Consider the following 14595-nt stretch of genomic DNA (forward strand, 5'->3'; position numbering starts at 1 on the left):
ACAGGTTGCCCAGAGAGGTGGTGGAGTCTCCTTCTCTGGAGATATTCAAAACGCGCCTGGATGCAATCCTGTGCAATGTGCTCTAGGTGACCCTGCTTGAGCAGGGGGGTTGGACTAGATGATCTCCAGAGGTCCCTTCCAACCTCTGCGTTTCTGTGATTCTGTGATTCTGTAATACATATATCAAACACCCATGGAATTTGGTAGCCAAAGCAAAAAATGATTTCTCAACAACTTTTTATTGCGATGGCTGCTGGTCTGAAGAAGATCATCCATCTTTCAAATATTCTAACCCAAAACTTATTTCCCTGAGCAGAACAATGCAAAGTGTATCAGTATATGGAAAAAGTTAAACCAGAGAGACCTGTCAGAAGATAATGGAAGCTTTTGACTCACCTGACAGTGTGTGAAGGAAAAAGATCAAGTGGCACAGCTCCCTCTGTCTGTTGTCCTAAGCTGGCTCGGTACTCTCCTAAATTTTCTGCTGCCACATATGTAATACTGCAAAAAATAGAACATGATTAAAGTAACATCAGAAGTGCTGGTCCTGCCATTGGTGGGTGTGCGGAATGGGTATATGGAAGCCACTAAAGACTACTTCATACAGCCACTGACTTCAAAAGCCACCATGCTGGTATCTTGGGAATATGAAATTATATACAACCTATGTGACTTTGACACAAATAAGCATCTATGACCAAATTAGGTAGCTGAACAGCACACAATTTAGGGTTCGCTACTGCACTTTAAGTAAATGGTGCTTGGACAGTGATGAAGCATAGTTGAGACAGTCCTGCTGAAAGGCACATTCAAAACAGCCTCGTGCACAAACACTGAAGGATCTGGGAGGTGTACATTCTACATGCTGGCTGAAAATCCTTATGGAAGTCAGTCTGCAGAAGGTTTTGTGGTTTCAAGGAAAATTTTGAACACGTTTTAGGTTTTGGTGAAAAATACTCCATGGGTTTGGACATACAAACATATTACTGCACATCACCTAAGCTGCAGGGAGCAATCCTCTGCTTGTGCTCAGATCCTTCCTACTACATCATTGTGCACTTCCAGCCAGCTTGGGACAGCCAGACAGTTGCATTTCATTGGCCAAATGACATGCAGACTCCTGAAGCCCTGGTATAACCTGATCATAGTTGAACACCAGAAAGAGAAATGGCACAGGAGGACAGAGAGAAGAAAAAAGAATAAGGCACAAGGAATCTTTCTTAAAAAACTTCCCTTTAGCAGCAAAAGGACATCATGATCAAATTGAGGACCTTTAGATAAAGGAGATAGCCCTACTTAAACCAACATTTGTCATGTCAAAAACCTTCACTTGTTTGATAAGCAGCTTAGCTAACAGTTCCAAGTCTGCTAAGAAGTAAGGCTGAAGGAGAAAAAAACTCAATAAACAGGATGCCCTCCCATCCTTCACATCACTGAAAAAAATATGAGCACATTTCCCCACAGAACAGGCAGGGCAAAAAATTACATCTTGACTACTTCACAAGGATGTGGAAGCCACTGATGATCAGCTTAGAGGCTGTTCGCTTACTGGAGCCCTTCTCCTGTTCATCACTCTCTGAAACAGCCAACAATTTCTTCTCCCATTGGTTTTCTGCTAAATACAGCAAGTGGCAGAAAGCAGAGCAAATAAACTTTTATACAACTAACGGTCTCTATCCAAAACACTCTATCCAGATTATCATAGGGAGTACCTTATTTGTYGTCTTCATCCATGCCCAAGCATGTTCCCTACCTCCCTTCATAGACACCRTATCTTGAAAAGTGCAGTAGATGGCTATTAAGGCTGCACAGTCCCTACATACTATCACCTGTTTTTTTCTCTCCCTTGAAATCTATTCCCTCTTCTGCCTTAGCCTTTTTCCAAACACAACAGTGTCATGTATTCAAAGTGCTTTCATTCTGAAATGCTCAAAAGGTAACATACAGTAAGGAACACTCAACATAAGGTCACTGATTTTTATCTATCTTTCTGGCATGCCAGAACCAAAGAACACACAACAGCACAACACATCTACTCTATCAAGCCTAAACCATGAAATGGAAAGGACCAGGAGGGGAAAGAACAGAAATGATGATTTTAGAAATAATCTTTGAAAAGTTCTTCAGTTTTTGAAAGTGACCAAAACTGCTCGTCAGCCATCTCCAATTCTGTATGTGTTTAAAGTGCTGTATTATGCTCATAAAACTCTCACAGGGACAAATGCTGCTACAGATGCTCCATCCAGTAAACCCATAAGATTCTTGCCATTGTAAAAGTCATGAAATGTGAAAATTGCATTTCAGTGAAAGAAAATGCATCATTCATCCAGTTATGTTCACCTATCCCTCAAATTCATCAATTTTCACCCCATAAAAATAAGTAGGAAATAATACATTTTCCCCTGAAAGGCAGCTGCAATAAAGACACCAGAATTGCAAGCAATGTTTCTGCTGGCTGGAACATTTGGACCATCATCTCCTTTATGCTAAACTGTAGCTGGAAGCTATTGTTTGTAGCACAGAAAGGAGAATGGCAGGCTCTTAGACAGGAAACAGATGCGCCAAAGCTCAAGATTCAGCCCAGATGTAGACAGTAGAGAGTGACTGCTGATGGCAGAGTGTGCAGCACGCTTCAGCTCTTGCCCAGTTCTTTTGTGCAAGGAGCACAAGGCAAACGATTTTGCTGGGTCCCAAGGTCCAAGGGTAGTAGCAGTCCTTCCCCCTCACCCCATACCTCCATGCAACATTAGCATGAGGGATCAACTAATGGGGGAGAGAAAGCATATGCTCTCCAACATCTGGGATACCTTGTAGATTAATTATATGGGTGAATAACTGACACTGTGCTAGGGTATTCGAAAGGTATGGCTCAAAGGATGCTCTCAAAGAGCCTTACACGTTACTTAGTAATACCTCCCCACAACTCTGTTAGGCAGGTATCTGTATTGTGCAGTGCGCAGAAAGTGAGAAGTAAAGCAGTTCACTCTGCCATTTTAAACCCRGCCATCTAAAACTGACCAGCTGAATTACCTAACTAATTTCCACAGATGGATTCAAGTTTAGATCGTATCACTGGGAGCTATTAAATTTTAGCTCTTCTAAGAATTACATTATTTCTATTTTAGTGTTTTATCTATAGATCTAACTGTCTAATTTTAAGCAAAGGAACATCCTATATATTTTAGRTCTGTGCTCTTATCTGCAAATAAACATCAATAATGCTTCATCTATTTCACAAATATAATCCAGAATATTTACCTGAATATTGCAAAATATCAAAGAAAAAGAAAACTAAATTACATGGATCAAATGCAGGAAAAGGTGTGTTCTAAGCAGGAGTTCATCTGTTCCTTGCTTGCTAATTTCCCAAGTTCAAGTAACCAGAAAGGTTTCCCTAGCTGCTCTTATTAGCTAAGCTATATTATTGATGTGACAGTCAGTTAGAAACCCCTCCCCTCTCTCCTTTGCACATTATTACTGAAATGAAGATGAGTAAACAAAGCTAGCTCTGCTGAAAATTAGAGCTCTAGGGAGCATGCGTGTTCAGCAGAAATTCATCTTTGCTGAGTGGCTGTCTCTCCTCCTCCATTTGTTAGACTGCTTTCTGTGAGAAGCAGCAAGCTCAGACTGTACTAACGCCCTTGGATTTACCTTGCCCTTGGATTTTACATCCRCCAAGAATTTGTCCCCTTTCTAGTATTCGGATATAACCCTCACAGCTATCAAATTCATCTCTTAGCTACCACAGCTCATTTCTTGGAGGGCTCAGCAAGGTCTGAAGATACCTGCCACCACCCTGCCCAGCGCATGCCCCCAGCCAGACCTTGGGGCCAGACCCATAACCGCTTTAAAATGCCACAGGGAGGAAAGAAAGAATAAGAGAAGCAAATGCCAGGAAATAGGGTGGAAAACAGAGAAAACAGAGGAAACAAGTAAATGACTGCTTTACCGCTGTGTTGCATTTCTTATCTGCAAGAGAAGCTAAGATTCAACAATCTCAAAGGGAAGTACATGCAAAGTTTAATCATTTCCGCTCTTTCATAGCTGTTCAGCTTTAAGGAGAAAGTGTTGTTTCCTTTTCTGAGAGACCCAAAACCTCCCCCACAGAGATAAGCACTAGCAATGAAAGCAGTGACAATGGAAACACCAAATGGTGTACATGTGAAAACATCTTGTAAACACAACACTGCATGCAGTACAGAGGAACATTTATCACATGCTTGACTGAACAGCCACACAAAAAAACCTTGAAACATCAACAAATCAAATAACGGAGTATGTAAAATGTTCAGGACAATTACTGTCATTAATACTTAAGGTCTAATTTGAACCTTTTTATACGTGACAAAAGTAAAATGTAAGTAAGTGCCACAGAAAATATGACACTGAGATTAATCCAGATATCAGTACATCATACTCATGCCAATTCTAGCAGTGAACCCTATACACACACACACGTGCTCCGAGCACATCTGGGATGGCTAACATAGACAAAATTAAAAATATATATTTTTTAGAATAGAGGTGATTTCATTCCAGCTTCAGGAAGCATGCTCTAATCTTCAGGTTTAAAGCCATACAGATTTGTAGAAGCATACATATACGTACACATACACACAAACACATTTTTATATCCACACAGACAGAGGCACATGCACACACAAAAACACACACCCAGAATATGTACCTATATCTGGATATATCCCTGACATTATGGATGTCATAAAAGCATGAAATTATTTTACAGACAAGTTGCAACACAGAGCCATAATGAGTTTTTGAATCASCAATACTCACACATAAAAGAGGGCCTGATCATCAGCAGGTGCTGGAGAAGATCTAGAATGTGAAGCATATGATGCAGCATCTTTTTAAAATGGTGTTAACAAATGTCAATGTCTCATGCTGAATGTGCGAGGCGTACTTATGTAGTTAAAAGTGTGAGCTGCCTTTTTTTTTTGCTTTCTCCTTTTTCTTTTCTTTTTTTTCTCCCATTCCACCTCCACTSTGTCTACATCTCCCCCAGAAAGCATTTGCACTTTATTAGTGTCTATAGCAGTGATTATTAACAAGCATGGAAATGGAACTGCAATGAATATTGTACTCCTTGATCAGGAATTCATCCCCACACTTTAGGTTAAGGCAGGTGAATTCTGATTCAGCTCAGCAATTATCTTGCAGATGTTACAAGCAGCTGCTTCTGAGCACAAACCCCTGGCTGTTATTGCAGAAATATAAGAACTCCTGGCAAGGTGGAGTGAGAAATGAAACAGAATGCATTCTGGTAAGGCCACATATCTGGTTTTCCACACACAAAGGGGGAAAAAAATAAAAAATTAAATACATAAATCTGGAACTCAGAATGATGGTTCTTGAACTATCAAAAATCAAATTTCCTTGAATAAAATAAAACAAAGTCTTATGTATCAAGTAAAGATGGCTTGATGTTTGCTCAGAAAATGTTTGCCACTGAATATATAGCTTTGAAATTAAAATACTTCTCCTGAATCACCTTTTGGGGTCACTCTGGTACCCCAAAAAAGCTCAGCTTAACAGCTGAGGTTCAAACCCTGAAGCCCTGTATGGATAAAGAGGAACAATAATCAAGGTGGCCATATTTGAGTGGTTGTGCACTGTTGTTTCCCCAGGATAACACCAYAGAGACTCAAATTTTGCTTTTTTTGAAAGGTAAGCCCTTAAATCACAGAGACTTCCTGCATGGTGGTGCACTAAGTTAGTTCTGCAGCAGCAGGTTTATATTTTAGCCTTCGAAGCAAACAGGAATCATAAGAGTGCTCCATATCTCCAAATATCTGATATGGGACATTTCCCCAGACATTTGTATCATAACATGTTTCTGGGATCTTGTACTGCTCCTGAAAGTACAAATTAAAGAAAACTTCAGTTATGTTGACAGAACAGCTTTCTAATAAAACTGTGTAGGCCAAAAATTTTGTCCTTATTCCTGCAAGCTTTGGAAGCTACCAAAGGATTTGGTCTTTCATTTCTTTGAAATGAAGAAGCTGGCTTCATTTTGAACCCCTATCACAGGAACGCACTGAAAAATATAAAGTGAAAGCCAGAAATCTTTGTCAGAATTTGAAGGGCAACTTCCCTTTTCCTGTGAGATCTCTCAGAAAGGTGGTGCATTTTCCCAGGACAGCTGAATATTCATGTCTTAGATCAGATTTTGGTCTTCCAGACATAACTGGAAAAAGACTTTGACTACAAAACAAAACTTCTGTTCACATAGCGTAAAATGCAGCAGCTATAAAAGGATAAGCACAAATAATGAACACATCTATGTTTGATTACATAACTTTGGCATTAATAAAAGACTCCTTACAGAAAAATGCTGCTGTTGCATTTGTATATCTAAGCAGACATACACGCACATGCAAGCGCACATAACAATTTGATTTCAGTAATGGCAGTGGGAACTATAACACAGTTTGAAAGCTTAGAGTAATATTCAATTTCATGTTTTATCACCACTGGCTCACTCATATTTGTGACAGCAYTGACAATAATGCAATTCATTATATGAGCATATCCCATCATTTAAAGAAGCTTGCATTAAATCCTAAACACGACAGCTATGTGGTAGACAATTAAACCTACTGCCCCTAGTGAAGATTCTCTGCATAGCTGTTCCCTCAAAAGCCAGACTTGTTCAAAACTAGAACAGTTTGAAGGGAAGAAGGGAATGCTGTGCAGTCCATTTGATTGACAGAAACTACATGATTACCTGCCACTTGGACTGAGCTGTTCCTTTTCAAGGCCACCCTCCTAAATAAGTAGAGGCTCCTAGTATAGACAGCTCTGATAATGCCACCAGCAGACCTGACCCAATCTACATTAACATGGATTTCAGAAAAACAGCTAATAGTTTCTTTGAGCTCTAAGTCCAGAATTTATGGGTCTGGAATTCTGTCCATACACTTAGGAACCTGCAATTTCTAGCTGGTGTGCATGTTGGCAAAGTTAACTCCACAACCAAAACAGCCAGAAAAAAAGTCACTTTAAAGAAAAGTTAAAATTCTGTAAGTTGACAGAACTTGAGAAGAAGAAATTTTAATCATCAAGCAAGTGGATTTTTCAAGCCTTCTATTAAAAAATAGAAGTTTTAATGATTACTCAAAAGAACAGACATTTATGTACTAGAACAACAGCTCCTTTACATATACTAATAAAAACTTGGAAGTGACTTCACAAAACAGACTGTTGCTACTGTTTCTCACAGATGTACTGAAAATTTCATAAACATTATTTTTCTGCATTAACATCACGTGTCATACTTTCTGTCTGGCAGTCAAAAGCAAAATCCATTAGAAAGATATCCATCAAATAAAATCATTTGTGCAATGGCCAGGACAGTTCATGTTCCAGAAACATAAATACCTCACCAAAAGCCTTGCTTTCTTTAGAAGAGTTATACCGTGAATGCAGAACTCTGACTGCAACTCCCTAACAATGACAATCCTGGGTCAAACAGCCTGGTTTTGAAAAAAAATCCAATCAAATCCATATTAAATAATCACGGTCATCCTATTCCTTCAGTAGTGATGATGATAACTAATGACAATGGCTTTTCTAAAAACAACAAAGCCTCTTACACAAATGATTTTATCTTTCAAACCCATGAAGCTGTAATTTGAAGATGAATTATCCATATGAAGCTGTAATTTAAAGGTGAATTTACACTGTAAAAGCAAACAAACAAAATTCTGATTTAGGATATTTATGGACAATTTTAAATTATTAGCCTTTTCCTACCGTAATTCATATTCTAGCTTTACCTACTTTATATCTGGTCCAACGAGTGAATGCCTCCTTAGCATAGCCCGGGCTTGTGCATTGGTTAAGTTAGAGGTTGATTCTTCATTTATGGACAGGATACAGTCCCCCACACCAATCCGTCCATCACGACTTATCGAGCCTCCGTGGATGACGCTGCGGACTATCATTCCTGAGCCATCTTTATTGGAACTTACCGTCATCCCTACAGTGAAATAGGCATGCAACAGACAACAGTTAATCTTCATCTTTATAAAGGTCAAAATACTCTCTACTGCTCTGAGTCCCAAGGGAGAGAAAGTAAACTGAGGCTAGGAAGGTAAAAGCTAGCCAACCAACTTGCCAGTGTCAGCAAAGCTATATGCATTGCTCATGTTCTCCTTGCATTTCCTTCTTCCCAATGGGAGAGAGGAGTTACAAAGCACAATCACAATATAATTGCCTTGTGCTGTCTCATATATCAAGCTTAATACAAAAAAAAAAAAAAAGAAAAAGAAAAATGAAGGGCAGTGGAAAATTTAAGCCAAAAAACCCCAAACAAACAGAAAAAGAACAAATAGATTTCAGCCAAAAGGGTAATGAAATTGATTCTAAAACCAGTTAAATTCATCACTCTTCTGTATGTTTCACTGAGTTCATACTTCACATTTTGCTGTGCTTTGTGGGGGTTCTGCCTGGAAAGAAAAGAGGGAGGTGGCTACGGCTAAAAGGATTAAACGCCAAAGRAGCGTAGGCCCGATAACCTAACTGAACTGCACATTCTTCGTCCCTGGCGAAAGGCCTGAATCAGACCCCACCAGAGACAGCGGCTGCCTTCCTGCTGCCCGTGGTGGGCCCAGAAGAGCACCCTGACTTCTGCAAGAGTCCACACACTACTGAAGGATACAGAATATTCCTTGAGCTACACGATGATCCTACCTGCAGCACAGCAGTGCGCTGCTTCTATAGACTTACACACCATTTAACTCCACATTCTTTTCTCTAAAGGGAAATGAGACAGAAATGCTCATTGCTCCCCCTACCCCCGCCGCCCTTTGGTTCTGACTTATTCTTAGTATAGGGTTCATATGTCTTCGTGAATTTTCTTACATGCATGAGTTCTCACTGTTATTTTCAGGGCAGTTGGTGCTCAGGAAATGAACCTCGATGACAGCTCTAGGAAAAAGTGCCCTTTCCTAAGCCAGACAAGGGAAAGGTACCAGCAGGGAAAGCAGAGTCTTCTCCCTTCAATATTGCTGGATTTCTACTGTCTTAATATCACAAAAGTTATTTTTATTCTTTTTGTGGAGTGACAAACACAGAAGCTGTTCCTGAGTAACAACATCAGGCAACTGAAGAAACAGTGCCTTACAAGGCAACATTTCCTGGAGAAATTTCCTGGCTGTGACAACTCCACTTGTGTTCTCCTGGTTTTTCAAGCAAACATCAAGATAGCAAACCCTGCTAGCACAGTTCTGTATCTGCAGACCTCTACTGTGTTGTCCAGATTGTGAACAGAAGGAAGAGGATCTCCAAGGTGATAGCTACCCACAGCAAAAGCTCCCAGGACACTAATTATGAAAAAATTCTAACCATTTATATACATACAKGGCTACAGAAGGGAAAGATTGAACATATTACTCTACAAACTTATACTTTGGGAGACAGACTACAGAATATGACCTGGCTGAGTAGGTTTTAGAAAACAGCTCTAACCACCAGGGTACACAAACTCAGCCAACCATACAAACATCTGCCTCTACATCTGTCTGAAAGAAAAAAATACTGTAACCTTAGAGAACAACACTAATATTCACTTGTGCTTTTTAGGACTCCTTCCAGAAACTACAGAGCTTTTACTGGTCTTGTCTCCGCAAATTCATTTGCAGCTGAGATTAGCATAGCTGTCAAGCTAAAAAAAGGTGGCCCTGACTAGCAAGGAGCTGTCCAATAATTTTCTTAGACACAGGAATATACTTGTCTATTTTGGTATGTGGAAGTGATCGTTTAACATTTTGGAAAGAACAAAAATCCATCTTCATGATGGCAATTAATATTAAAGAGGTGAAAGATTATGGAATTACTGAAGATTGGAGATTTATATTTAGGATTTTCCAGGTAATTATGTCAGCTGTGGTTAGGCTAGTTGCATTTCATATAATTTAAACATGGGTATATCAGACCTATGATACAGACACACAATGCCCCTGATTTATCCCTTGCTATTAGAGAAAGTATACTATAGAGATACACTGCCTGTCTTCTGCCTCCTAGATTAGTGGTGTTACAATGCTGAACGCATTACAGATGGAAATTGTAGGTGCTATTCTAGGATGGATGCCCTAGTATTTACATTCACATAATCCTTCCAACAAAGATCTCTCTACAGATGTGCTCGCACAGATTACTCAGCCACATCTGAATGCAGACACAGTTCTGCACTGGATTACAGGTAGCACACATAGAAAAGCCAATTTCTTAGGAAACAACTAAAATGTGGTTTAAAACTCTGAGCCTATGTTTATTGTTTATGAAGCCAATAACACCGTTTTACTAAGGCTGGCATAGCAGTACTTGAGAAAAATATGACTCCACTTTTCTATGGTGACATCCTCATTAACAACATAACTGCAGCTCTGATATCACACATTAGACAGCTACAGGTGAAAAATGTAAATGTCACTGCCAAGTCATCAATGTATCACAGAAATCCTATCACAGATGCCCTCTTTCACATGGGTGCTCAGTGCTTTTATTTTTCTGAATCACACTCAAAAGCTTACAGCTCCAGTTATGGCTGGATTTGAAGAGCTAATGCAAGCTATGAGAGATGTCATTTAAAAGGAAAAAAAAAAGCCAGTTCTCAACTGAAATAATTGATGCAGCTGCAGCTTTCAACTTCATTCAGTGCTCTTGACTTAGCTCCTTTTGTAAAAATGAAAGTTAAAAGCAGTGCAGCCATGTGTGTAAATTGGTCACTGTGCCCAGGCAGCATACCGGACCAGAGCACAGACTGGAAGAAAAAGTCTACAGTCAAAACCCAGGAGAAAGCATAATGCACGTTCATAACATGGATACAAAATGAAACGCTATTCTTGCTTTTCATGCTTCTAATGTCTGACAGTTCTCACCTCACCCCAGGCTTGTATTTTTATGCTTTATTGTGATATGTGTCATGAAATGTGCTTTGTATGCTCACAGCATTTACAATACCCATAGCCATATAGGAAACACACAGCTCTACTTTGCTAAGAGGTTATTACTAACAAAATTGTTTTAACAAAATCCAAATGCCTGGGACCGCACTGTATCCTGCTCTCTCTACTGACCTCACTGCCAGGCTGCAAAGTCAGTAGTTATTCAAGCAGTCCAAGCATCTGAGCTAAAGAGCTAAAGACGTTGCCCATTAAAGGGATCAATAATCTGATTTTTATAAATATTGGGGCACTCAAGGATACAAATAAAATTCAGTAGCAAGTAAGTGAACAGCTTGTTTAGACCTTTTGGAGTAATCCCAGAAAGCAGGATCCTTTGCTATTTAGCTACATTTCAAAGTCCAGTATGCAACCCTTTGACCAAAGTTTTTTTCATGCCACAGTACAGAACTCCTCAGCTATGTCATGTTTTTTCATTGTATTACATAAGCTTATAGACAATAAAAAATAGTGTATTAAAATATGCTATTAACATCCAGGAGCAACTAAACTCCTTTATGGAAAAAAAAAGAAAATCTCATTGAGACTGGACACTTTACTTCTCTGTTCAAGGTGGTTACAGTTGGATCCACTATCATCATAGCTGAATAGACCAAGAGCTGCAAAGAATCAAATATTAATATTTTTTCATGCTTTCCACACTAAAATGAGAATGTTCAGTCACTTCTTTCAAAACAGGAAATACAGGAGAGAAATAGAAAATCATGTTCCTGAAGAGGTTACAAAAACGTTAATATTAGCTACCTTACCTAGACTTGAATTGCCTTTTGCGACAGTGATAGTCCTCTCATATATGCTTTTGACTGAATTCGGGACTGTGGAACTTCCCTCCRCAGATACTGGGCAGCTCTTTTCCATTAAAAGCACTTGATCCTGACACAAAGAAAAATGACATCAGTTCAGAACACCAAGATGGAAAGCCTGACCTCAGTTCATCCTACCTTACACCAAAGCTAGGAGCATAATTAATACAGATTCCTTACACAGTCAGTGGAAAAGTCAATCCATCAGAGATCAGACTGACATATGTGAGGTTTCTTTTTTCATCCATATATTACAGAAAGTGTATTGCAAAGTATGGTCTTAATTTAGGGACATCAGTTACACTCTTAAAATTAGTGGGATGAATTCAGGGCTCCCTGACTCACTCGCCACAGATGTCTGACAATATGCCAAGACTTTGAAAAAAAAAAAAAGGGCTGAAAAAAATATTATAAGAAACAATAGCTCTTGTAAGAATTCCTTAATAAATCACTGCATGGAAGGAATATAAACATGTATCATAGTCACTGTCATTAGGAAAAACTGTGTTTAGACACTATAGCATCACAGACTAATTTGTGAGCTGAACTGCATGACCTTGCRTGACCACCAGAACGTAAGGCATTCGCACAGATTCCTCCCTTTGCTTCCCAGTCCTAGTTTCTAGCTATGTGCCTCCCTCCCCCTTATGCCCATGCCTCCGCAGAGGTTAACAGGGGCAGAAGAAAAGCCTTGCTCTAGCAAGGCCAACTGTCCAACTGAGCTTCACCAGTGTCTACTGCCGTGAGAAACGAGCAGATTTTTATACCCCCATACCTCCAGTCTCTGGGAGAGGGCTACCTTTAAGCCACAAATCATCTCCCATTTTGGCTCTAATTTCATACGCTTTGATGTGATTTACCACATCTGACTCTGACATTTATAATCAAATAACCAGGCATGGCTGTTAGCCAGTGTCAGTTTCTGTAGGAGACTTTTTATGATTTAATATAGTTTTTCTATGGTTATTTTTTTCTTTTTAAAAAATCTTTACTTTCCCAGTGGGATCCAGCTGCATTGTAGTAGCAAGGTTTGCATTTCGTGCATCTTCTGCTGCTGGCTGAGGTCCAGTCCAAGTCACTGTGYTTTCATTTTCATTTTGGTTGATATCCGAAACATCCAGAGGCAGAAGCTCTTTGTTAGTAAAACCAGTGGCAATTTCCAAGCTCTTGCCCGCTAGGGACATCTTCTCTCTCACTCTCTGATTCAGGTCCATGTCGTAAAGATTCTTGCTGGATACTTGGAAATCAGCTGCAGTGTTTGAGCTTTCCTCTCCAGCAGCCTGTTAAACAGAGCAGACAGTAAACAACAAACACTCTTTTCTAGTATAATTAAAATGTATATGTCATGCTAAAATCTTCAACAGAAACTAATTTTACAGACTGTAAATACATTTACTGTCACAGCAGTATCTTCAGTAGATCCCTACAGGCTTTTTACTATAAAATTTACTTGATTCCTCAGACAACTTTTTCCAATTCATCATACTAGTAATCAATGAGAGTAACTAGTAACATTACTGCCAAACATTAGAGGCCAAATTCTAATCTGAGGCTTACCAACATAACTCCACTAATTTCAGCAGTGTCAACTTGCATATTCTTAAACTAGACATAACTCCAGCAAGTTATTAAAGGGCAAAATCATCTTTCTCAGGGAGAAGAACTCTGTAAGACCAAGATCTTTATTCTCAAAATACACAGCAAACATAGCGAGGCAAGGGAAATTTCAAGCAGCTTATGCAATAAGCTTACAATCTGACAATCAAGTTAATTGAGTGAAATATATTCTGATATTCCTCTTATAGAAAGAAGGAATACAACAAAAAAAACCCTCAGTCAAACCTGAGCAAAAAATGATCATGGAGGTTTTGAAGTATGACAGCATCGAAATACAACATTGCTGTTACAGAAGTTTGGCAATTCCYACTTATTGCAAATTTCACTGATAATGGCTGCAGTATTAAGGTTAAGCCCACCATACAAAATTTGTTTGTATTTTCCAGATTCCAAGGTGCCTAACTTCATATATTCATATACAAGTGAYTCCAATAATCACTTTCTGACCAAAAAAAAAAACCCACACCCTTTAAATATTCCCTGTCTGAGCTTTCAAATAATGTTGAAAATAGGTAGGCCATTATTTATTAATAAGATTATCAAGGACACAAAGGTTCTATATCAATCCTAGTGATTTTTCTAACATAGTAAATGGGGACACGAGAATCTCTACCTATGTCTGTCTTAGCTTTTTAGCTACTGGTTCTACTAATACTTCTATTCCTTTTCCCAAAAGTTGGAAAAAAGCATGTTTCTCCAGTTTATTTTATGGAAGATATTAAATCAAAATTCACAAAAGCATTTTGTGGCRTTTTGCAACATTGTGCACCAAAGGTGTTAGAACTGACTTTCCTCATCTTTTCACAAAGTGCTTTAATACTTGCTCTCTGACACAYTTCTAAAAGCAAACAAATAACATAACTAAAGATATCAGAGGATCCACTTTTCAGACAATAAAAATACCACCTCCTGGAATATAACCACGAGCAGGCAGTCCCYCATGGGGGGACTCCCCTAATTTCAGTCATCCTCTAAACAAAGGTCTGGCACAACTAAATTAGCCTCAAAAGCAATTGCCTCTTTCTTTATGCCGTGCGCAAATTAACATTGCAGCTTTCTTGATATAAAGGAGCATCCAAGTACAAACTTAGGACATAGATGCAAGACAGCTAGTTCCTGTTTAGATGTCAATGCAAAAGCCATGCTTGCCAGAGTCCCGACAATTCAGTACAACCCAGCAAAAA

General features: G+C 39.1%; 1 protein-coding gene across 1 annotated transcript in view; it reads right to left on the minus strand.

Moving 5' to 3' along the window:
- Window positions 1-14595, minus strand: part of MPDZ (multiple PDZ domain crumbs cell polarity complex component) — a 64245-nt gene that overhangs the window by 35427 nt on the left and 14223 nt on the right. The window contains exons 9-13 of the mRNA XM_026083600.1: window positions 12787-13074; window positions 11741-11864; window positions 7804-8002; window positions 4798-4839; window positions 397-501 (exon numbers count right to left, since the gene is read on the minus strand). Coding sequence (XP_025939385.1) covers window positions 397-501; window positions 4798-4839; window positions 7804-8002; window positions 11741-11864; window positions 12787-13074 — 758 coding nt within the window. The remainder of the gene's footprint in view (window positions 1-396; window positions 502-4797; window positions 4840-7803; window positions 8003-11740; window positions 11865-12786; window positions 13075-14595) is intronic.

This window comes from Apteryx rowi, unplaced genomic scaffold (assembly GCF_003343035.1).
Source record: "Apteryx rowi isolate R43461 unplaced genomic scaffold, aptRow1 scaffold_61, whole genome shotgun sequence".
Lineage (NCBI taxonomy): Eukaryota > Metazoa > Chordata > Aves > Apterygiformes > Apterygidae > Apteryx > Apteryx rowi.